At 36.5% G+C, this 24,001-nt stretch overlaps 1 protein-coding gene across 4 annotated transcripts in view; it reads left to right on the top strand.

Moving 5' to 3' along the window:
* Positions 1-24,001, top strand: part of PSD3 (pleckstrin and Sec7 domain containing 3) — a 594,054-nt gene that overhangs the window by 371,067 nt on the left and 198,986 nt on the right. For all 4 annotated transcript variants that reach the window (XR_005371404.1, XM_038559855.1, XM_038559856.1 and 1 more), the window contains one exon: positions 17,356-17,399. Coding sequence is in view for 3 of the 4 variants with exons in the window: in XM_038559855.1 (XP_038415783.1) it covers positions 17,356-17,399 (44 nt within the window). In the remaining variant the exon portion in view is untranslated. The remainder of the gene's footprint in view (positions 1-17,355; positions 17,400-24,001) is intronic.

The raw sequence follows: 24,001 nt of genomic DNA, 5'->3' as shown, positions 1-24,001 counted from the left end.
AGGGGATGGAGAAACATCTATCATGTGAAGAGATTTCAAAAGAAAGCTGGAGTAGCAATATTTATATCAGACTAGACTTTTTTTTTTTTAAGAATTTATTTATTCATGAGAAACAGAGAGAGGTAGAGACAGGCAGAGGGAGAAGCAGGCCCCATGCAGGGAGCCTGACACAGAACTCAATCCCAGGTCTCCAGGATCATGCCCTGGGCAAAAGGCAGCGCTAAACCACTGAACCACCCAGGCTGCCCCAAAGTAGACTTTAAAACAGAGACTAAGAAAGAAACAAAGAAGGACACTATCTTATAAAGGGATAATCCAAAAAGAATGACAATTATAAATATTTATGCACCCAATATAGGAGCACCCAAATGCATAAAATAGTTAATAACACACATAAAGGAACTAATCAATAATATAATAATAGTAGGGGACTTTAACACCTCACTTACATCAAAGTACAGATCATCTAAACAAAATCAAGAAGGAAACAATAGCTTTAAATGACACACTGGACCAGATGGCTTTAACAGATATATTCAGAACATTCCATCCTAAAGCAGCAGAAGACACATTCCTTTCAAGAGCACATGGAACATTTGTCAGAATAGATCACATATTAGCCCACAAAACAAACCTCAACAAATTTAAGATCAAAGTCATGCTATGTATCTTTTCTGACCATGACACTATGATACTAGAAGTCAGTCATAAGAAAAAAATTTGGAAAGACCATAAATACTTAGAGGATAAATAACATGATACTAAGCAATGAATGAATCCAATGGGAATTAAATCCAAGCTATTAAAATACATGGAAACAAATGAAAATAACACAATAGCCAAAACCTCTGGGATGCAGTAAAAGTTGTTCCAAGAGGGAAGTTTATAGCAACACAAGCCTAACTCAAGAAGCAAGAAAAATAGCAAACAGCCTAACCTCACCCCTGAAGGAGCTAGGAAAAGAACAACAAAACCTAAAACTAGCAGAAAGAAAGAAATAATAAAGATTGAACAGAAATAAATGAAATGGAAAGTAAAAAAAAACAATAGAACAGATTTAAAAAATCAGGAGCTGGTTCTTTGAAAAGAACCAATAAAATTGATAAACCTCCAGCCAGACAAATCAAGAAGAAAAGAGAAAGGACTCCAATAAATTAAACCATGAGGACTCAAATAAATTAAACCATGAATGAGAGGAGAAACAACAACCAACACCAAAAAAATACAAATAATTATTTTTTAAAAAGATTTTATTTTACAAATCAAAACCACAATGAGATACCACCTCACACCAGTGAGAATGGGGAAAATTAACAAGGCAGGAAACAGCAAATGTTGGAGAGGATGCAGAGAAAAGGGAACCCTCTTACACTGTTGGTGGGAATGTGAACTGGTGCAGCCACTCTGGAAAACTGTGTGGAGGTTCCTCAAAGAGTTAAAAATATACCTGCCCTACGACCCAGCAATTGCACGGTTGGGGATTTACCCCAAAGATACAAATGCAGTGAAATGCCGGGACACCTGCACCCCGATGTTTATAGCAGCAATGGCCACGATAGCCAAACTGTGGAAGCCTCGGTGTCCAACGAAAGATGAATGAATAAAGAAGATGTGGTTTATGTATACAATGGAATATTCCTCAGCTATTAGAAATGACAAATACCCACCATTTGCTTCAACGTGGATGGAACTGGAGGGTATTATGCTGAGTGAAGTAAGTCAGTCGGTGAAGGACACGCATTATATGTTCTCTTTCATTTGGGGAATATAAATAATAGTGAAAGGGAATATAAGAGAAGGGAGAAGAAATGTGTGGGAAATATCAGAAAGGGAGACAGAACGTAAAGACTGCTAACTCTGGGAAACGAACTAGGGGTGGTGGAAGGGGAGAAGAGCGGGGGGTGGGAGTGAATGGGTGACGGGCACTGGGGGTTATTCTGTAATGTTAGTAAATTGAACAGCAATAAAAAATAAATTTAAAAAAAAGGGAAAAAAAAGATTTTATTTATTCATGAGAGATACAGATAGAGAGAGGCAGACACAGACAGAGGAGAAGCAAGCTCTATGCAGGAAGCCCCATGTGGGACTCGATCCCGGGACTCCGGGATCACGCGGGGGGCTGAAAGCAGGCGCTAAACCACTGACCCACCCAGGGATCCCCCAGGTTGGACGTCTGTGTCAAATTCTAGGATATTTGAATGAACAGTATGCTAGTCTGACTGGTCAGAGACTTTATACTCTTGTCTTTCAAAATTTGGGGAGGAAGAATTATATAACCCAGGCTCATTAGTTATACACAGAGGTGGAAATAGGAAGTGAAAGCACATTTGGTTTTAGGGAAACCAAAGGTCAAGGAAAAAATTATAAAGGCTGTAAAGTCAAACTGCCTATGATTCCATTTTGAGATCTTCCACTTAGTAGCACTGAACCTCTCTGCACTCTCTTTTCCTTCTCTGTAAAATAGGAGTAATACCCTTTGGTGGTGGTATACAGAGTATAAATGATGTAGGTTTTGCACAACCCTAGGAACAGGTCTTGGCACTTGTTAACTACTCAGTAAATGTTAGCTGTTGACATAATTTGTCCATGATTCAAAATAAGTGATTCTCCCAATGCCCAGCATATGTTTGCCATGGGCTATTGATTCTCATGGAGTTGATTTGGCATGAAATGGAAAGATTCTGGATATTTAAATTCAAGTGTTCTGTAAAGTACTGAGGAGGATAGGAGTAGACTGCATGCAACAAAAGTAGTACCTTTTATTTATGTGTCATTTAACCAGAGTACAATGGTTTCATATCATCTTCACAATTCTGTGACGTAGGTGTTGTTATCTATTTTTACAGATGAAGAAAGTGAGGGTTTAGTGTTAGTGGCTAAAGTCATACAGCTGATTGAAGAGGCTGGTTGGATACAAGTCTGCTGATTTCTAGTCCATTGTTCTTTTTTCTATGTTTGCTGCTTCCCATCATAATTGTTATATTAGGATTATCATCTTTGAGGTCTTTGTCTTTTCAACAATTTTTTTTTAAACTTGCTGTGGTCAAAATAATTTACAAGGCATTGTAGAGAACACAGAGAGGGAAAAGACTTGATCACATGTGCAAGGAGTTTAAAATTTAGTATTATCTAGATTTTCGGTTGAGGTAATATATACATGGTGTGATAAACATTGAAATAGTACAGAAGATTATACATTGAAAATTCTCTCGCCCCAGAAGGGATCCAAAGGCAATCACTCTCAATGGTTTTTTTCTGCATTTCAGAAGTGTTCTGTAGGAGCATACATTTATATTTGTACATACACATATGCACTGTTTTGCACCTTTTTCTTTTAACAATATGTCCTAATATATCTACTTCATTTTTCGTTTAAATGACTTTAAATATGAATGGATAACAATATATGTCTGGTATTGTTAAATAAAAAATAAGCTATTTTTTATTTGTGCTTGAGGCATGCAAAAATGGGCCACCCTTCTCCCATAATTTAGGAATATAACTGATACGTCCCAAATCTGCCACTGCCATTACCTCAGTCCAGGTCCCATCATCTCTACCCAGACATCACCAGTCTTTCTGCCACTTCCTGTGCTCTCTTGCACTTCCTTCTCCACACAGAACCCCGGGTAACCTGTAAGAACATGTGCTAGAGTAGGTGTCTCCTCCATGGTTGCCCAGCACACACAGAAACTCCTTATTTTCTGGTCAAAAAGTCCTATGTGATCCTGTCTGCCTATTGGCCCTGACCGCAGGCCTTCAGACCTACCATGCTCAGGTATGCCAAGGAGCTGCTTATTGATCTTCCCTTTATCTTTGTATGGTTGCCCCTTGTCCACTTATGTTTTGAATTTCCTTGCATAGAGGTCTTCTTGTCCATCCAGTTGAAAAGCTAGTCTTTTAAGGTACCTTATATTAACTACCTTATGATAATTATGTGGAAGTCTACCAGAAAATGACAGAATCACCTTGATGTGTTTGTCTGTTTTCTTATTCCTTTATTGTCTGTTTCTACCTCTACTAAATCTAAGTTCTATGCCTGTGTTTTTCACCACTGGACTTGTATTAATACCTGATGCCATGATAGGTAGTAGAGACTCAGTAAATATTTATTGACTGAATATATGAATGAATGAGTGAATAGTTTTAAGGCATTTGTTTATATTATATTGTTACAAGTGTTACAACTGTTATACTGTACTGTTGATGTTACAGTAGGAATTATAGGCTTCTAGTAGTGAAGAATGAAACTACTATTTTGTGTAAATACTTACAGTATATATACACTATTATAGAAAAAAATATCATTGGTAGTTATAAAAAGTAGTTTTTAAAAGTTACTTAAGAATTTCCTGTGACATATCAGCTTATGATAAAATATTTGTTGTACTTACAGTACAGTAGAGTGGTACAGTATTTATGAATTATGCAAGATATGCCATTTGAAACAGTTTATAAAGATTCAGTAATGTGTTAAAGGATAATTCGAACTACTATCAATTCTTATAGTATGTGAGAAGTTTTAGGTATACAGCATAATGATTTGATATTTGTATATATTATAAAATGATCACCTTACGTATTGACAGAACAATTTTTTTGTTGTGATGATGAATTTTAAGAACTATTCTCTTAGCAACTTTCAGATATGCAATAGAATATTATTAACTATATTCACCATGCCATACGTTACATGCCATAATTTATTTTGTAACTGGAAGTTAGTACATTTTGACCTGTTTCACCCATTTTATTCATCCCCTAGTCTGGTAACCATCAATCTGTTCTCTGTATCTATGAACTTGGTTTTTTGTTTGTTGTTTTTGTTTTAGATTCCACATATAAGTGATATCATACAGTATTTGCCCTTCTCTGTCTGACTTGTTTCGCCTGACATAATGCCCTCCAGGTCGATCCATATTGTGTCAAATGCAAGATTTCACTCTTTATTATGGTGAATAATATTCCATTATATATATATATATATATATATATATATATATATATCACACTTCATCCATTCATCTGTCAGTGTTTCCATATCTTGGTGATTGTAAATAATGCTGCAATGAACATGGGGCTGCATATATCTTTTTTAATTAATGCTTTTTGTTTTCTTCAGATAAATGCTCAGAAGTGGAGTTACTGGATCATATGATAGCTCTACTTTTAATTTTTTGAGGAACCTCCATAATGTTCTCGATAGTAGCTGCTCCAGTATACATTCCCACCAACAGTGCACAAGGGTTCCCTTTTCTCTACATTCTTGCCAGCACTTGTTATCTCTTGTCTTTTTGATACTAGCTTTCCTAACAGGGGTGAAGTGATAACTCATTGTGGTTTTGATTTACATTTCCCTGATGATTAGTGATGTTGAATATTTTTTTCATGTACTTGTTGGCCATCTATATATCTTCTTTGGGGGAAAAAAGTGTCTATTTAGATCCTCTTTAGAAAAATGCCTATTTAGATCCTCTGCCCATTTTAAAATTGGATTTTTTTTGTTTTTGCTGTTGAGTTGTGTGTATTATATTTTGGGTATTACCCCTTTATCACATATATGATTTGCAAATATTTTTTCCCATTCAGTAGGTTGCCCTTTTATTTTGTTGGTGGTTCCTTTGCTGTGCAGAAGCTTTTTAGTTTAATGCAGTCCCACTTAACTGATTGTTGCTTTTTGCTGCCTTTACTTTTGGTACCAAATCCAAAACCATCATTACCAATAGTGACATCAAAAAGCTTACCCTCTGGGGGATCCCTGGATAGCTCAGCAGTTCAACGCCTGCCTTTGGCCCAGGGCGTGATCCTGGAGTCCTGGGATTGAGTCCTGCGGCAGGCTCCCGGCATGGAGCCTGCTTCTCCTGCTTCTCCCGCTTCTCTCTCTGCCTGTGTCTCTGCCTCTCTCTCTTCTCTCTCTCTCTCTCTCTCGAATAAATAAATAAAATCTTTTTTTAAAAAAAAAAAAAGCTTACCCTCTGGGGAACTTGACGGGATGAGCACTGGGTATTATATGTTGGCAAATCAAACTCCAATAAAAAAATATACATACATACATACATACATATATACATACACACATACATACATACATAAATAAAGCAAGCTTACCCTCTATGTTTTCTTCTAGGACTTACATGATTTCAGGCCTTGTATTCAAATATGTAATTCATTTTGTGTTAATATTTAGGTATGGTGTAGGAAAGAGGTCCAGTTTCATTCCTTTGCATGTAGCTGTCCAATTTTCCCAACATCATTTATTGAAGAGACTTGTACTTTCTCCATTGCAGATTCTTGGCTTCTTTGTTATAAATTAATTGAAATATATATATATATATATATGACTTTTTTTTTCTGGGCTTTCTAGTCCATTGACCTGTGAATCTGTTTTTACGACAGTATCATACTGTTTTAATTACTGTAGCTTTGAAAAATAGTTTGAAATCAGGGAGAGTGATGCCTCCAGCCTTGTTCTTCTTTCTCAAGATTGCTTTGGCTGTTTGAGGTCTCGTGGTCCTATCCATCTCTTAGGGTGGTTTGTTCTATTTTTATGAAAAATGCTGTTGGAACTTTTATTTGATTGCACTGAATTCATAAATTGCTTTGGGTACAATGAACATTTTAATAGTATTCTTCTAGTACCTGAACCCATAATATCTTTACATTTATTTTTGTCTTCTATAGTTTCTTTCATTGATATCTTACAGTTTTCACTGTACAGATCTTTTACCTTCTTGGTGAAATTTATTCCTAGATATTATATTCTTTTTGATATAATCATAAATGGAATTATGTTCTTAATTTCTCTTTCTTATACTTTGTTATTAGTGTATAGAAACACTTTACACTTTTCATATTTTTCATATATTGATTTTGTGTCCTGCTGCTTTCCTGAACTCTTTCATTAGTTCCAATAGTTTTGTTTTTTTTTTTTTATGGAATCTTCAGGTTTTTTTATATATAATACCATGTCATCTGGAAATAAGGACAGTTTTACTTCTTTTTTTTTTTTAATTTCCCCAATTTGAATGAATTTTATTTCTTTTTCTTACCTAATTGGTCTGGCTGGGACTTTCAATACTGTGATCAATAAAAGTGGCAAGTGTAGACATCTTTATCTTGTTCCTGACTTGAGAAAAAGTTTTGAGGGACACCTGGGTGGCTCAGCTGTTGAGCATCTGCCTTCGGCTCAGGGCATGATCCTGGGATCCAGGATCGAGTTCCGCATCGGGCTCCCTAATGGGAGCCTGCTTCTCACTCTGCCTCACTCTCTGTCTCCCATGAATAAATAAATAAATCTTTAAAAAAAGAAAAAGTTTTGAGCCTTTTCATTGTTGAATATTAGCTGTGCACTTGTCACATATGGCCTTTATTATGTTAAGGGATCTGCTACAGCTCTAACAAGTAGAAGAAAATTCTGCTTAAAAATTTTGGGGGATGCCTGGGTGGCTCAGCAGTTGGGTGACTGCCTTTGGCTCAGGGCATAATCCCGGGGTCCTGGGATCGAGTACCGTGTTGGTCTCTGCATGGACCCTGCTTCTCCCTTTTCCTATGTCTCTGACTCTCTGTGTCTCTCATGAATAAATAAATAAATTCTTTAAAAAAAATTTTTTTTTGCTTAATAAGGAACTTAGTATAGATACTGAATCATTATATTGTATACCTGAAACTAATGTAATGTTATATGTCAATTATACCTCAATTTAAAAAAAGGAACTTAGTGGCTACTTAGTATTTAAATTTTTGCTTACATTTGCAATAATGTTTTTTGTACTAGCATATTTAAGAAATTTTCCCAAAGACACAGGTGCTAATCAAATGGAAAGCAATTGTAAGGTGTAGGAAAAGCACTTTAGGAGTATAAATTCTCATAACACCTTATTGACCAACCTGTCCCTCAAAATGAATGAATAAAAATGTGTGTGTGTGTGTGTGTGTGTGTGTGTGTGTGTGTAATTGTTTGGAGTATTACATTAATAGAAATGTTAATTAGCAGTTACAGTTTCTGTGTGTAAAAGCATCTTGCACATTGTAAATAGGAAGTAAAATTAGTTGACTGTTAGCCAACTAATTCTCCAATAGATCAGTCAGGTTTAGCATCACATTTTGTCACCCTCATATAAGAGGCCCCTGAAAGCAGAATGTAATTATCTGCACCTAGCATAGTGTTACTCCAGACAATAGAATGTTCTCAAAAGTGTTTATTATGTGATGAATTATGCATATTAATTATACCTCAGATTGCCTTTCAATAATATAAGCATTTTTTAATTAGTTTTCTAGTGCTTATTTGCGTTTTTGTTGGCATGTCTACTCAGTTGAGTCAGACAGTTAATGGTTCAATATTTCCGCCGTTGCTAGCTGGGTTTGTAAGTGTACCACAACAGAAGGTTAAGTTAATTGTCTAAGACATAGGTTAACCTAAGACATAGGTTTTGATTCTGTTTACATGGTGGCTGGATCCAAAAAAATAAATCTGATAACAGATGTGGAAAAAACAAAACTCAAAATAAGTTACTTTATACTAAGCATGCTTCTGTCACCCTGAGTGAGAACTAGAGATGAATGTTTATGATGTTTGTGAATATATGTCCTTTAATGTAGTGCTCTTTAAACTTGGGTACATGAAAATTGCCTCATGGGTATGGGAAAACAAGTGGATTAAGGGAATCAATTTTGAGAAATTCATCTTTAGTACTTCTCCCTTAAATGAATCTACCCTCTGTGAATGCACTTATGGTCAGAGTTTCAGGCTGTTTATTGTTTTTCACCTCTGCTTGACAATTGCCTTCTGCCACTTAAAAAAAAAAAAAAGAGGGGGGGCAGCCCCGGTGACTCAGCGGTTTAGCGCCATCTTCAGTCCAGGGTGTGATCCTGGACACCCGGGATTGAGTCCCATGTCAGGCTCCCTGCATGGAGCCTGCTTCTCCCTCTGCCTGTGTCTCTGCCTCTCTCTCTTTCTCTCTCTCTCTCTGAATAAATAAATAAAATTTAAAAAAAAAGAATTACCTACACGTGATGAAATAAATGACAGACCAATTTAAAGAAAAGGGGAGGTATAGCTCTTATCTGTAATCTTATTTGGTACATTGCAAACATGTGAAATCCTACAGGAATAGAAGGGGCAAACAAGAAGCCTATTCTAAATATTGATTTTAGAGGAGCCTCTAATGAGGGAGATAATGCAATTTGTCAATATTATTTGAAGGCACAGAGAAGAAAATAGAAATAGATCACCATTACTTTAACATATTTTGAGTTTCTCTAAACAATTTGAAATTCATTTGGTTACTAGTTTTATCATTAGTTTTTAAGTAATGTCTTTTTCAAACATAGTCATTTTTTTATAATAACTTCCAGAGGAGTACATATTTAATTTTATATTTAAAAAGTCTATTTGATCTGATTATCTGCATGAAGCAGCATTGCACTTGGAAAAGATTGCTATGGTGTTGATGGTGCCATAATTCTTCCTGGGTACAAATTTTACTGCGGTCACTGTCTCACTAAAGGAAATTGGAAGCTATCTAATTTATCCTTTGTACTTTGTATAATAACTTAAGGACTACATGGAGAAAAAAATCATGGGAGTTTAGAGATGATTGAACTAAAATACATGAACATCATAGATTGTAAAATGTGCCTCTCGGTGGAAGGGTGGGAGAGAGGGAAGGGAGGAAGAAAGAGAGACAGAGAATCTCAGGGATACACAATGCATGATAATGGAGAAAACATCAGAGAACCAGGTGTGGGCTGTCAGTGGTGGTGCTAAGCCTTGAATAAAATTGCATTTTATCATCTCAGTGAAAAGCAATCAAAATTTTAGAACAAAGACTTAAAAGTAAATTTAGACCAAGATACCTTGATCTCTGTGATTTAAGCAATTTACTTTTGCTTTCTCATTCTTAAAATTTAATGAACTTCAAATCTGAAGAATCATTCTGTCCTATTTAATCTCAGTGGAGATTTGGTTATTATCTACCTCCTGGGTTAAGTTGCAGGAATTTCACTTAAACAATTGATAAACTTCAAAGCAGTGGTATGTTGTTGTTTTTTTTTAATTTAAATTCAGTTAGCCAACATGTAGTACATAATTAGCTTCAGATGTAGTGTTCAATAATTTGTCAGTTGCAATAACGCACAGTGCCTTCCCCAATGTCCATCACCCAATTACCCCATCTCCCCTACCCACCTCCCTTCCAGCAACTCTGTTTCCTATAGTTAAGAGCAGAGCATCTCATGGTTTTTCTCCTTCTCTGATGAATTCCCATTCAGTTTTCCTTCCCTTGTCCTATGATTCTCTGTGGTGTTTCTTATAATCCACATATGAGTGAAACCATATAATAATTGTCTTTCTTTGACTGACTTATTTCACTAGACATAATACCCTTCAGTTCCATCCACATTGATGTAAATTGGAAATATTCATCCTTACTGGTGGCTGAGTAATATTCCATTGTATATATAGACCATATCTTCTTTGTCCAGCAATTCCACTACTGGATATTTACCCCAAAGATATAAATGTTGTGATCCGAGGGGACACCTACACCCCAAAGTTCATAGCAGCAATGTCCACAATATCCAAACTGTGGAAAGAGCCCAGATGTCCATCAAAAGCAGTGGTTTTCAACAAAGAGTTCATATCAGAGTCAGGAGTAGAGCATTTAAAAGCGTTCATGTATTTTCTCAACTGGAAATCTGATTTAGTAGATCTGGGATGGGACTCAGTGATCAATATTTTTAAAGAATCCCTTGACTCATTTTGGTGTGCAACCTTACACTTTTGGTTGAAACCAGTATGGTGAAGACTATGTTTTCCCTAGGTACCAATTCTGGAAATATTTCTGAAAATCAGCCTATGGGTATGCTCATTCTTTACTCAGATATCTGTCTTCCATTTATACCTTTGTGTATTAGTTTCCTAAGGCTGCTCTAACAAACTTGGTGTCTTAAAACAACAGAAATTTATCTTCTCATAACTTTGGAGGCCAGAAATCTGAAATCAAGGTATCAACATGGCTGTACTCCCTTTGGAGTGTCTAGGAGAGAATCCCTGCCTCTTCCAATGTATGGTGTTTGCTGGCATTCCTTCACTTGTGTCTGTATCCAATTTCTGTATTCATCTTCACTTGTCCTTCTCTTCTTCTGTCTTCCATAAATATCCCATCTTCCATCGTCTATAGATACCACCCAGACCAGATACCCTCCCCATCTCAAGATATTAACTTAATCACATTTGCAGTCCTTTTACTATAATCAGAAATGTTTACAGGTTCCAGGGATTAGAACCTGGACATCATTGGAGGATCCATTATTTATCCCACCACAACTGGTTATCACCTCACTGCATATATATATGGGTTGCTATGGGCCCATTAAGGTTGATTTATCCCCAACCATCAATTCATAGTCACCAAGATATAACAGCCTTTCATGACAATGTTGCCCAGAAACCTTGTTCTCTTGGAGCTAGACCAAATAATTCCTCACAAATTTATTCCTTAAATTAGGGATAAATTATTTTCCTGAGCTATAGACTACATCTCCAGTTTTAGCCATTTATATGGCAAGTATCTTTAGTTGTAAGTGGACTGAGGATATAGAATCAGTGTGGCAAACCAATCATGGTCACCAAAAAGGCATTTCAAGTATATGTCCTAGCAGCAGTGGCTCTTGTTGAAAGCTCATCCTTTAGAATATTACAGTGACTACCATTATTGAATATATTCTAAGAGAGGCACAAGCCTTGTTACCTTTTCACCTGGGCCTTGACAAGCCAGCATTTACAGTGCTGTAAAGGTTGGTCTTGAGAGGAGAGAATGTAGTTAGTTGAATATAGCCAGTTGATTTCTGAGAAATGTGTTTTTTGAGTCAGTTTATGAAATACAGCTATTGGACCTTGAGAGAAGTTAGTTAACACTGGACTTCAATTTTTTTCATCTATAAAAGGAAGAATTTGTTTTATGATCTCTAAGGCTCCTGTCCTGTCATCTGTGAAATTTCATTTTGTTGTTTCTGTCAGGTTTAATCCAATCGATGGGTAGTGAAATGAAATAGAGAGGCCAGGCAAAAGTTGGTCGGAAATACAAATCCAGACCACAATGAGCTACCACCTCACACCAGTGAGAATGGTGAAAATTAACAAGACAGGAAACAACAAATGTTGGAGAGGATGTGGAGAAAGGGGAACCCTCTTGCACTGTTGGTGGGAATGTGAACTGGTGCAGCCACTCTGGAAAACTGTGTGGAGGTTCATCAAAGAGTTACAAATAGAGCTACCCTACGACCCAGCAATTGCACTGCTGGGGATTTACCCCAAAGATACAGATGCAGTGAAATGGCAGGACACCTGCACCCCAATGTTTATAGCTGCAATGTCTACAGTAGCCAAACTGTGGAAGGAGCCTCGGTGTCCATTGAAAGATGAATGGATAAAGATGTGGTTTATGTATACAATGGAATATTACTCAGCCATTAGAAGCGACAAATACCCACCATTTGCTTCAACGTGGATGGAACTAGAGGGTATTATGCTGAGTGAAGTAAGTCAATTGGAGAAGGACTAACATTATATGGTCTCATTCATTTGGGGAATATAAAAAATAGTGAAAGGGAATAAAGGGGAAAGGAGAGAAAATGAGTGGGAAATATCCAAGAGGGTGACAGAACTCTGGGAAATGAACAAGGGGTAGTGGAAGGGGGAGGTGAGCAGGGGGTTGGGGTGACTGGGTAATGGGCACTGAGGGGGGCACTTGACAGGATGAGCACTGGGTGTTATGCTATATGTTGGCAAATTGAACTCCAATAAAGAAAAAGAAAAGAGGAAAGGAAAGGAGAGGAGAGGGGAGGGGAGGGGAGGGGAAGGGGAGGGGAGGGGAGGGGAGGGGAGGGAAGGGAAGGGAAGGGAGGAAGGGAAGGGAAGGGAAGGGAAGGGAAGGGAAGGGAAGGGAAGGGAAGGGAAAGTAAGGGAAGGGAAGGGAGAGAAGGAAGGAAGGAAGGGAGGGAGGGAGGGAGGGAGGAAAGAAAGAAAGGAAGGGAGGAAAGAAAGAAAGAAAAAGAAAGAAAGAAAGAGAAAGAAAGAAAGAAAGAAAGAAAGAAAGAGAAAGAAAGGAAGGAAGGAAGGAAGGAAGGAAAGAGAGAGAGAGAGAGAAAGAAAGAGAAGATAAAGAGAGAAAGAAAAAAAGAAAAGAAAAGAAAAAAGAAAGTTGGTTTGAAACATGCTTTTAATGGGATGTGCTCTAGGGTGAGGTTCCACAGCCAGCAGGGGAGGGAGAGAGCAGGGAAGTCGCAGCTGGGAAAGTTGCGCCCAGGGGAGTGCAAGCAGGCTTTTTAAGGGGGGAGGGGAGAGGGGTTGTGTGTCTGTACTGGATGATAGGTATAAGGCATATTACTGGTAAATCAGCATGGAGTGATAACTGCTTATGCCCTTACATGGGATCTGGGTAAAGTACGGTTCAGGTTTCCTGCATAGGTCCAGTCTCCCCCTGATGATGTATTGTTGGGTGGTCTGCTGTGATGGGAAAGTTCTGAGGTGGGGGCAACAAGGTGGAGGGTTGGCCTCCATTTCTTTGGTCCCTCCTGATCCCCCTTGATCCTGCCAGCCCGACAATTTCTTGAGTAGAAATTAGAGAGTTTCGCAGTTCATCCCGACATTATTAGTAAAAGGCTTGTCCCTTTGCCATTAGTAGGCGGATACAAATATGATTTTTAACTTGGAGCTTTCTTGCTTGTATGATATAAATATAATAGTAATGGATGAAACAGTTGATAGAAAAATTCTGGCAGTCCTAGGATCATCTTGGATATATTTCATATTACTATAAGCTACCTTTACTTGGGCTTTATGTATAGCATTTCCATCAAAAACTTAAGTACTGTATACTAATAGAGTTCACTAAGACTGAGAGTACATTTTCGCTTTTAGGCGTTCATGCCATAGTTCCTCTTTTCTGAGTAGTGGTGCTTTGGAGACATCTCAGTGCATCTGACATATGGATCTAAAGTTCACAAGAGGTCACATGGGCTGAAGATAAACCCTTAGGCTCATCCACATTTAAGTGATAAGATGAGGAAGATATGAGTAATGGGGATTATCCAAAGAGGAGAAAATAACTGTATTGTGTCACAGAAAATAAGGAAGAAAATATTAAGAATATTCAATGCTGCTGATAGGCAAAGTGATACAGGAACACTGAAAAGTGGCCTTGAATTTATAATGAAGCTGACACATTTATTGTGATCAGTTTTTAATGAAGGAGCAGGAATGAAAGCAAGTTGCTTGAGTTGAAGAGAAGACAATTAAGTACAGATATGAATTGCAGAAACTTCTCCCAGAAATTTGGCTACAATAGGGACTGAGGAACAAAGGGTGATAACTAAGTTGCAGAAGTAGGGTTCAGAGAAACTTGCACATGTCTGAGAGCTGATAGAAAAGAGCTAATAAAGGAAGAGACGTGTTACCACAGACAGCCTTTTGTAGATGTGGGATGTCCCCTTCCTTACCATCAGAAAGACAGAAAAAATGTATTTTAGGGAAGATGGCAAAAAGAGGCTTATGAATGAAGTGTCTCCTGAAGTTTGAGATGATGAATATTCAATGGCATTAATTTGTGCTCTTGTTTAATTTTCATTATTAGGGCTGAATTAGGGTCAGCTGTGAAGCTCAGGAGGATTACTCTAGGGGCTAGGTCAGCGCTGCGTAGCCAACCTCCTTGACTTCAGGGATGGGTCCAATTATTATACCTCATCTTCCAGCCACATGGATTAGTCTGTGGGGAGGACAGGTGATCTAAACCACATCAATTAGAATCTTTTCAAGTTGGAGTTAGGAGAAAGAACTGTTTTCTCTTATTATAAAAGAAGTAAATGAGTGTTGCTTATTGTAGACAAGTTGCTTATATAGTAAGGAAACAAGGAATGGAGATGTTTGGGGTAAAAAGAGGAGAATTGTTGAGAAGAGAGGAGCAGAGTTTTGAATGCCTGTGTCCTTGAGGCCAGGTTCATCCATGTCTTTTTTGATTTGGCTAAAGAAACCAAGAGTTCACCCTCATGCTCAAGGTAGCTCTGGGTTAATGTCTGAAACTAAAGAAACCTTAACTAATGTAGGGGATATAATTGTGGAGAAGTCAGAGTAGGATTGCTCAAGAGTTTCAATGTTTCTTTTTGGGTACAGCAAAGAGGCAGGGGGACAAAGAAATTGAGGATATTAATAATAACAAGACTGGTTGATATGGGAGACCGTGGAGTCTAGGCTGCACAAGGATGGAAGGGAGACTGGTGCTAAAGATAAGGGGAATCAGGGAATTCAATTCTTAACTAAGCTAAGTAGATAAAAAAAGGGGAAATTGTGATGAAGGATATGTAGTGTTAGATGCATTTGCAAAATATCTTTTCCTTTTTTTTTTTTTAAGGAAAATAGTGTCATTATAAAGTACCAGAAAAATTCAAGAAAATCCCTTTGTAATTTTGCAATTGAAAAGGATAAGGAGAACATCCACTTCTTAGATTTGTCATGTTATAATATATACACTGGGAGGGGACTACAATATGGCAAGTTTGCTGAATTTTATAGGATATTTTATAAAAGATTTCTTTTTGCATGATGTACAGCTGAATAGGATTTTCTATTTTGGAACTCAGTACCTCATTAAGGAGAATATTCTCAAGGGCAAAATATTTGAAAAAACTTGTTCTAGGACAGAATTAAATGTATTGAAAATTTTTAGATGCTTAGATATCATTTTCAAGTATCTGCCTTTAAGAATCGATTTTTTTTTAATCTTTACTACAAGAAGCAGGCTCCATGCAGGGAGCCCAACGTGGGACTCAATCCCAGGTCTCCAGGATCAGGCCCGGGGCTGAAGGCGGCACTAAACTGCTGAGCCAATGGGGCTGCCCCAATCTGTCTCTCTCTCTCTCTCTTTTTTTTTTTCTTCAATAAATTTATTTTTTATTGGTGTTCAATTTGCCAACATCTGTCTCTTTTCAATGCAGTTTCTCAGCTCACTCTTGCTTGGGGATTCAAAATACTCACACAAGTAATGAAACACATTCAGAAAGGATTTGCCAGCAGGAGTCTCCAGGCTTGAGTTAGACTTCTACTCTCTCTGCACTTCTAAATAAGTGCAGCCTCTTGAGACATTTAAACAGTGGGTTGCTGTAGTTCTTCAGGAAGTTTAGTTCTTCAAAAAGAATATCCAATCTTTGTCCTTCAATTTACCCCTTATTTTAATTTGATGTTCTATCAGTTTTTACATGTGAGGATGCATTCTACTATGTCCTGATAGTGATGAAATGCCTCCTAATTTTTATTAGCTTGGTAATTATCTAGTATTTAAACTGACTGTTATAGCCACCTACAAAATTCCCACAGAATCTATGAAAATACTGGCTAAGATACATGGATTAAATCTTAAGTAATATAAAGTCTATAACCTAAATGTCTTTGTGCTGAATCTTTGGCGAGTCATATAGGTCCAAGTCCTTTTTGAAGAAAAACATTCCAACATCATTATAATGTTATGAGGCAGTATTCTTTTCTTTGATACAATTTGTTGCAGTGGTTTTATAGCTTAGAGATACATTTGTGTTTTCTTTTATATATAACTTACTCAAAATTAAGGAAGTAGAGATGTGGAATAGCATTTTCTTGGATGATTTTCATAGTGGAACAATTGATTTCAAGGATCTTATCATATCTGGGAGAATCAGAGGCAATCAGGTTGACTTTGTCATTAGTGTTGCCAAGGCTCTAAGGAAGTTTTCTGTCTTTCCCCTTGACCACCTCATGCACACCAGGGTAACACTCATTAGCTATAAGCACAATTATGAAGTTAGACTGATAAAAACTGCATGAGTCATTGGTATAAAACTCTAAAATTATTCCACGATCATTCTCCATAATCTAGCTTCAGCCCCCCTCACATGTATCTTGCTCATTAAATTGTTATGAAAACAGTTATATTTATTATATCAATGAAAAAGATATTCACACTTCAGTATCCAAACTCATGAAACTATAAGACCGTATTTTGAATTAAAAAATGGAGTACACAGTCTAATTTTCATCATATCCTAATATTTTACTATGGTACAATGCAATACAGTGTTGTGTGTATTTATAAAAGTCATTTTTTACTTGGTGCAAAATCTATTTTACAAAATGCTGCTTTTTTACCCTATGCTCATTTGTTTCATCTGTGTATTCCTGATCTTTCAGAGCCGACAGAGTGACCAACAAGGGGCTGGGGAGTTGCTTGCTGACTCCATTCAAACCTTTTGGCTTTGGTCATTTGCTGAATTAAAAATATTGAATAGAACTGAAAGAATATTCCATCTTATTTTCTCTCTTTACAGGCTTTGTACAACTCTATTAAGAATGAGAAGCTTGAATGGGCAGTGTAAGTACCTGCATGTCAGCATTTTAATAAATGAACCAGTTCTTTCTTACTGTCTTTCTTTATGCTTTAGAGGTGATCCTAGAGAAGGTGATCCTAGAGAAGGATTAAATATGCATGGCCAGTTCTCATTTTACACCAGTGTCTAATGTAAGAATTTAACTTAAAAAAGTTACTAAAGTTGTCCATAAATTAGATCAAAATATGTCTTTTAAATAGAACTGCATATGATTTTTATTTTTGATTTTCACTGATAGTAAGAATTCAAATATGTTTTTCTACCATGCGACGTAACAACAATCTGCAAATGAACTTAGAATCAGAATTTGGAGGATAAATCTTATTCCTTTCATCTGTACATTGGAAAAAAGTGGTTTAGCATTGACTACATATATCTCACATATAACAGGCCAGAATGAATTTAAGCAAATGCTACTTAAACTGTTTCCAATAACTGTAAGATTGTATGATACTATTTTAAATTAGGGATTTTGAATTTGAGACTAATATTTACAAGTACATGTGATATGTCTATATTTGTATACATCATCAGATTCAAAGACAATATATCATTTCAAGGAAAACTTGTTAAGATAATAAAAAGAATTCATGGCCTATGCTCCAAAGTGATCACTTTTGGACTTATAAGTCATGAATAAAAGTGAGTTTCCTAGAAAAATTTCATAAATAATATACTTAGAATCTTGCTGAGATACTAAAGGCATATCCTGGAGATCCCTCAGTGGCTCGGTGGTTTAGTGCCTGCCTTTGGCCCGGGGCATGATCCTGGAGTCCAGGGATTGACTCCCACATCTGGCTCCCTGCATGGAGCCTGCTTCTCCCTCTGCTTGTGTCTCTGTCTCTGTCTGTCTCTCTCTCTCTCTGTCTCTCATGAATAAATAAATAAAATCTTTTTTTAAAAAAAAGGCATATCCTGACCTCTGTAGAGAAAATTAATCTCCTCTAGAGAAAATTAATAAAAATGAAGTATAAATATATTCATACTATGGGAGAGAATATTTTGAAGATTCCTTTATAAAAGTTATTTTAAAAACCAGATAAATGTACCTCTGAGGATCTGTTCTGTAAATCTAAATTCTTGATGTAGTGAATTTGTTACAGTAGTTTTTTTTTAAGATCTTTATTTATTCATGAGAGACACAGAAAGAGGCAGAGTTATGCCCCCTCTTCCTATGTCTCTCCCTCCCTCCCTTTCTCTCTCTCTCTATGTCTCTCATGAATCAATAAATAAAATATTAAAAAAAATAAACTTAGCCTTAATCATCTGTCTGAACTTTGTCATATATTCTCCATTTCTGTTAACAGTACCAGTATTTCCCTACTTAGGGAATTTGGCGTCTGGTTAGATTTTGGCCTCTACATTATCTTTGACTCCTCCCATGCCACTTTTTTCACTGCTGCAGATTCGACTCCAAACAGCACCCTTCCTCTCCATTCCTACTGCTACAGTCTGATTTCAGGCAATCAGACTTTTTGTATCCTAGCAGGTGCATCCGTCTCCAGCCTCATTTCTACTACTTTAACCTATTTGAATTCAGAATTCAAACTTGCTCCCCTGCTCTAAAACTTCACTTAGGGGATCCCTGGGTGGCGCAGCGGTTTAGCGCCTGCCTTTGGCCCAGGGCGCGATCCTGGAGACCCGGGATCGAATCCCACGTCGGGCTCCCGGTGCATGGAGCCTGCTTCTCCCTCTGCCTGTGTCTCTGCCTCTCTCTCTCTCACTGTGTGCCTATCATAAATAAAAATAAATAAATAAAATAAATAAAAAAATAAAAAAATAAAACTTCACTTAGGCTCTTTACATTCTGTCGGTAATCTATTTTTTCTCCAATATTTGTCTTTACATAGCCTACATTTCAACTAAGTTAACTACTATGCACACATCCCTGTACTTGTCTCATGGCTACCTGCCTTTATGCTGGTATTCATGAAGCAACCTCTGCCTAGAATCCACATCTGTACCAATCTTTTGTGTTCAAAGCCTGCCATTCTTTGTAGCTGAGCTCCTAACTGGAAATAATCTCAGCCCTTAGACATCTATTTTACTTTATTTAATGATACTGTCAGCTTCTACTCCTCATTATAGTTATTTGTAGGAATGTTCCATTACTGTAAGCTCTTTAAGGAAATGATACATGTCTGCATTTGTCCCTTTATATCTTCCTTTACTGAGTATAGTGCTTATAGGCAATGAAGTCTACATAAAAAGCTATGGAAAGAACAATAACAATAGTGCAAGGAATTGCGTTTCCTAAAAGATCAGCCTACCATTGTATAGTTTAGACAATGGTTAGTGAGAAAGAAGATGCTTCTACAAAATTTGTAGAATAATGTATACTTGCTTGGGAGGCTACTTGATACGGACTGTAGAAGCTTAGAAAAAATCAAATTATGCAACTGTGGAATGTTATAAAATGGAGAGACTTAAGAGTTTTTAGTCCTTTGGCTTTCTAGCTGGATTTCATAGAGCACTAGAACTTCCTAGAACCTAGGAATACATCTAGGTACCACCCTAGGTGATCTGAGTAAGGAGAAAGAAGGGCAATAACAGGGGCTCAGTTCTACATTCTAGAAGCATCATGCCTATTTCAGATGATCAAAGCAGCCTCACTTTTATCTTTTTTGAAATGTGTATTTCAAAATCCACAGTTCCCAGTTCTCACTGGTTCTCACTGTATCTCACTGAAATCCCAGTGTTCTCATTTCTTATATGAAGAAAATGAAGTCAAGAACCATTCATTAAGGGATGCCTGGGTAGCTCAGTGGTTAGGCATCTGCCTTCAGCTCAGGGCATGATCCTGGGATCCTGGGATCGAGTCCCACATTGGGCTCCCTTTGAGGAGCCTGCTTTTCCCTCTGCTGTATCTCTGCCTCTCTATCTTTGTGTCTCATGAATAAATAAATGAAATCTTAAAAAAGAAAGAAGCATTCATTAAGAAATCCAAAGTTACAGTCTAGTGACAAAGCTAGAATTTGTTAAAATGTTGTTTCAAATGTTGCTCTGTAGGAAATGGCCATATGAAAAGGGTAGTTTTATTTCCATTCAATCGTGTTTTTCTTGTAACTTAGACTGATTTAGATGAGCCACCTTTAGCTTGTGAATGCAATTTATTGTCCTAAATTTGTTTTCCTTATCATTTTCTCTTTTATTATAATACTCCCTATTTTTTATTATTTGTAAACATTAGAGTCCTCCAGGAAGAAAAATTGTAATTCCCTATACTTACCTTTTAGATTTGAACTTATATGCTAGGGATCCCGGGATGGCTCAGTGGTTTAGCGCCTGCCTTTGGCCCAGGGTGTGATCCTGGAGTCCTGGGATCGAGTCCCACATCAGGATCCCTGTGTAGAGCCAGCTTCTCCCTCTGTCTGTGTCCCTCTGTGTGTCTCTCATGAATAAATAAATAAATTTTTTTTTAAAAAAAAAGAATGTTTTGAACTTGTATTCTAAAGAAAAGGGTACTTCTCTGTCTTATTTTTTAAATACTTTTTACCTTGAAGTTAAAATTATTTTATTTCCATCACAAAAAGATAAATCACAGTAATTCATTTTTGCAGTGAATTATTCTGCTAATAACTTTAATATCCTAAAGCCCTAGTGAATTTAGATATATGAAGTTATTAATTAAGATGGTGTTTCTTTTTTTTTTTTTTTTTAAGATTTTATTTATCTCCAGGGATCTCCCTAAGGTGGTGTTTCTTAATAGTATATGTAGACAAAGGAAAACTTTCTTACTTAAAAGTATTTTGGATCAAGACATTTATATCACACTTTGATCTAAGACATCCAAAAGTAATTTCGTTTTTTATTTCAGTTTTTATTTTTTAATTATTTTTGAGTAATTTAAAAAGTATTTTCTCTTTTAATTTTGATTCCGGTGTAATTAACATATAGTCTTATATTAGTTTCAGGTGCATAATACAGTGATTCAGCAGTTCCATATTTTACTCAGTGCTCATCAAGATAAGTGTTTTCTTAATCCCCTCCACCTATTTTATCCATCCCCCCACCCACCTGCCCTCTAGTAAGCATTTTCTTGTTCTGTATAGTTAAGGGTCTGTTTTGGTTTGTCTCTCTTTTTTTTTTTTCCTTTGTTCATTTGTTTCATTTCTTAAATTCCACCCAAGTGAAATAGTATGGTATTTGTCTTTCTCTGACTGGCTTATTTCACTTAGCATTGTATGCTCAGGTCCATCCATATTGTTACAAATGGCAAGTTTTCATTCTTTTTTAGGGCTGAATAATATCAGTGTGTGTGTGTATACAATTCTATACAGACATATATATAGAATTGTATACACACACACACACACACACACACATCCCATCTTTATCCATTCATCTTTCACTGGATACTTGGACGGCTTCAGTAATTTGGCTGTTGTAAATAATGTTGCAATAAACATGGGGGGGGGTGCATGTATCCCTTTGAATTAGTGTTCTTGTATTTTTTGTGGTAAATAACTAGTATGATTACTGGATTATAGAGTAGTTCTATTTTTAATTTTTTGAGAAACCTCATACTGTTTTCCACAGTTACTACTACAGTTTGCATTCCCACCAGCAGGGCACAAGGGTTCTTTTACTACATATCCTCACTAACACTTGCTTCTTGTATTTTTTAGCCAGTCTGACAGGTGTGAGGTAATGTCTCATTATGATTTTGATTTGCATTTCACTGATGATGAGTGATGTTGAACATCTTTTCATGTGTCTATTGACCATCTGAATGTCTTTTTTGGAAAAATGTCTGTTTATGTCTCCAGCTCATTTTTTTAAAGATTTATTTATTTATTTATTCATGATAGAGAAAGAGAGAGAGAGAGGCAAAGGGAGAAGCAGGCTCCACGCCGAGAGCTCGACGCATCCAGCCCATTTTTTAATTGGATTTTTGTTTTTTGAGTGTTGAGTTCTATAAAGTCTTAATATATTTTAGATACTAACCATTATTAGAAATGTCATTTGCAAACATCTTGCCCATTCAGTAGGTTGTTGTTTAGTTTTCTTGGCTATTTCTTTTCCTTTGATGTCGCCCCAATAGTTTATTTTTGCTTTTGTTTCTCTTGCCTCAGAAGACATATCTAGATAGATGTTGCTACTGCCAGTGTCAGAGAAATGACTGTTTGTGTTCTTTCCTAGTACTTTAATGGCGTCAGATCTCACAGTTAGGTTCCTAATCCATTTTGAGTTTATTTTTGTGTATGGTGTGAAAAAGTCATCCAGTTTTCTTCCTTTACATGTTGCTGTCCGTTTTCTCAACAGCATTTGTTGAAAAGGCTGTCTTTTTCCCAACACACATTCTTTTCTGCTTTATTGAATATTAATTGATCATATAATTATAAGTTTATTTCTGGGATTTTCTATTCCACTGATCTCGGTATCTTTTTGTGTCAGTACCATACTGTTTAGATCACTACAGCTTTGTAATATAACTTGAAGTCCAGAATAGTGATAACTCCAGCTTTCTTGTTCTTTTTCAAGGTTGCTCTGGCTATCTGGAGTCTTCATGATTCCATACAAATTTTAGGATTGTTTTTTGTATTTCTGTGAAAAATGCTGTTGGTATTTTGATGGGATTGCATTAAATGTGTAGTTTGCTTTGGGTAGTATGGACATTCTAACAATATCTGTTCTTCTGATCCGTAAGCCTGGAATGTCTTTCCATTTCTTCAGACCATCTTGAATTTCTTTCATCAGTGTTTTATAGTTTTCAGAATACAAGTCTTTCACCTCTTTGGTTAAGTTTATTCCTACTTATCTCATTATTTTTTGTGCCTTGGAAAAGGGAGTATTTTCTTAATTTCACTTTCTACTACTTCATTATTGGTGCACAGAAATGCAACAGAGTTCTGTACATTGATTTTGTATCCTATGTATTTACCGAATTCATTTATGAATTCTAGAGGTTTTTTGGTGTAGTCTTTTGGGTTTTCTATCTAAAATATGGTATCATCTGCAAATAGCAAAAGTTTTACTTCTTCCTTCCCAAATTGAATGCCTTTTATTTCTTTTTGTTTTCTGATTATTGTGGATAGGACTTTCAGTTCTATGTTAAATAAAAGCAGAGAGAGTGGATATCCTTTTCTTGTTCTTGATATTAAGAGAAAAGCTCTTAGATTTTCCCCATTTAGGATGATGTTGACTGTGGGTTTTCATATGAGGCCTTTATTATGTGGAAGTATATTCCCTCTAGCCCTACTTTGTTGAGGGCTTTTATCATGAATTGATCTTGCACTTTATCAAATGCTTTTTCTGCAGATATTTTAAGATTCTTATCCTTTCTCTTACTGATGTGATGTAGTCCATTGATTTGCCAGTATTTAACCACCTTTCATCCCTGCATTAAATCCCACTTGACAGTGGTGAATGATTTTTTTAATGTACTGTTGGATGCAGTTTGCCAGTATTTTATTGATGATTTTTGCATGTGTGTTCATCAGAGATATTGGACTACAGTTCTCTTTTTTTACTGTGTCTTTATCTGGTTTTGGTAACAGAGTAATGCTACCCTCATAGAATGAATATAGAAGTTTTCTTTCTTCTTATAGTTTTTGGGAAGGATAGGTATTCACTCTTTAATATT

This window comes from Canis lupus, chromosome 16, assembly GCF_011100685.1.
Source record: "Canis lupus familiaris isolate Mischka breed German Shepherd chromosome 16, alternate assembly UU_Cfam_GSD_1.0, whole genome shotgun sequence".
Taxonomy (NCBI): Eukaryota; Metazoa; Chordata; class Mammalia; order Carnivora; family Canidae; genus Canis; species Canis lupus.
The sequence above is the reverse complement of the archived record's forward strand: the minus strand, read 5'-3'. Positions and strand labels throughout refer to the sequence as shown.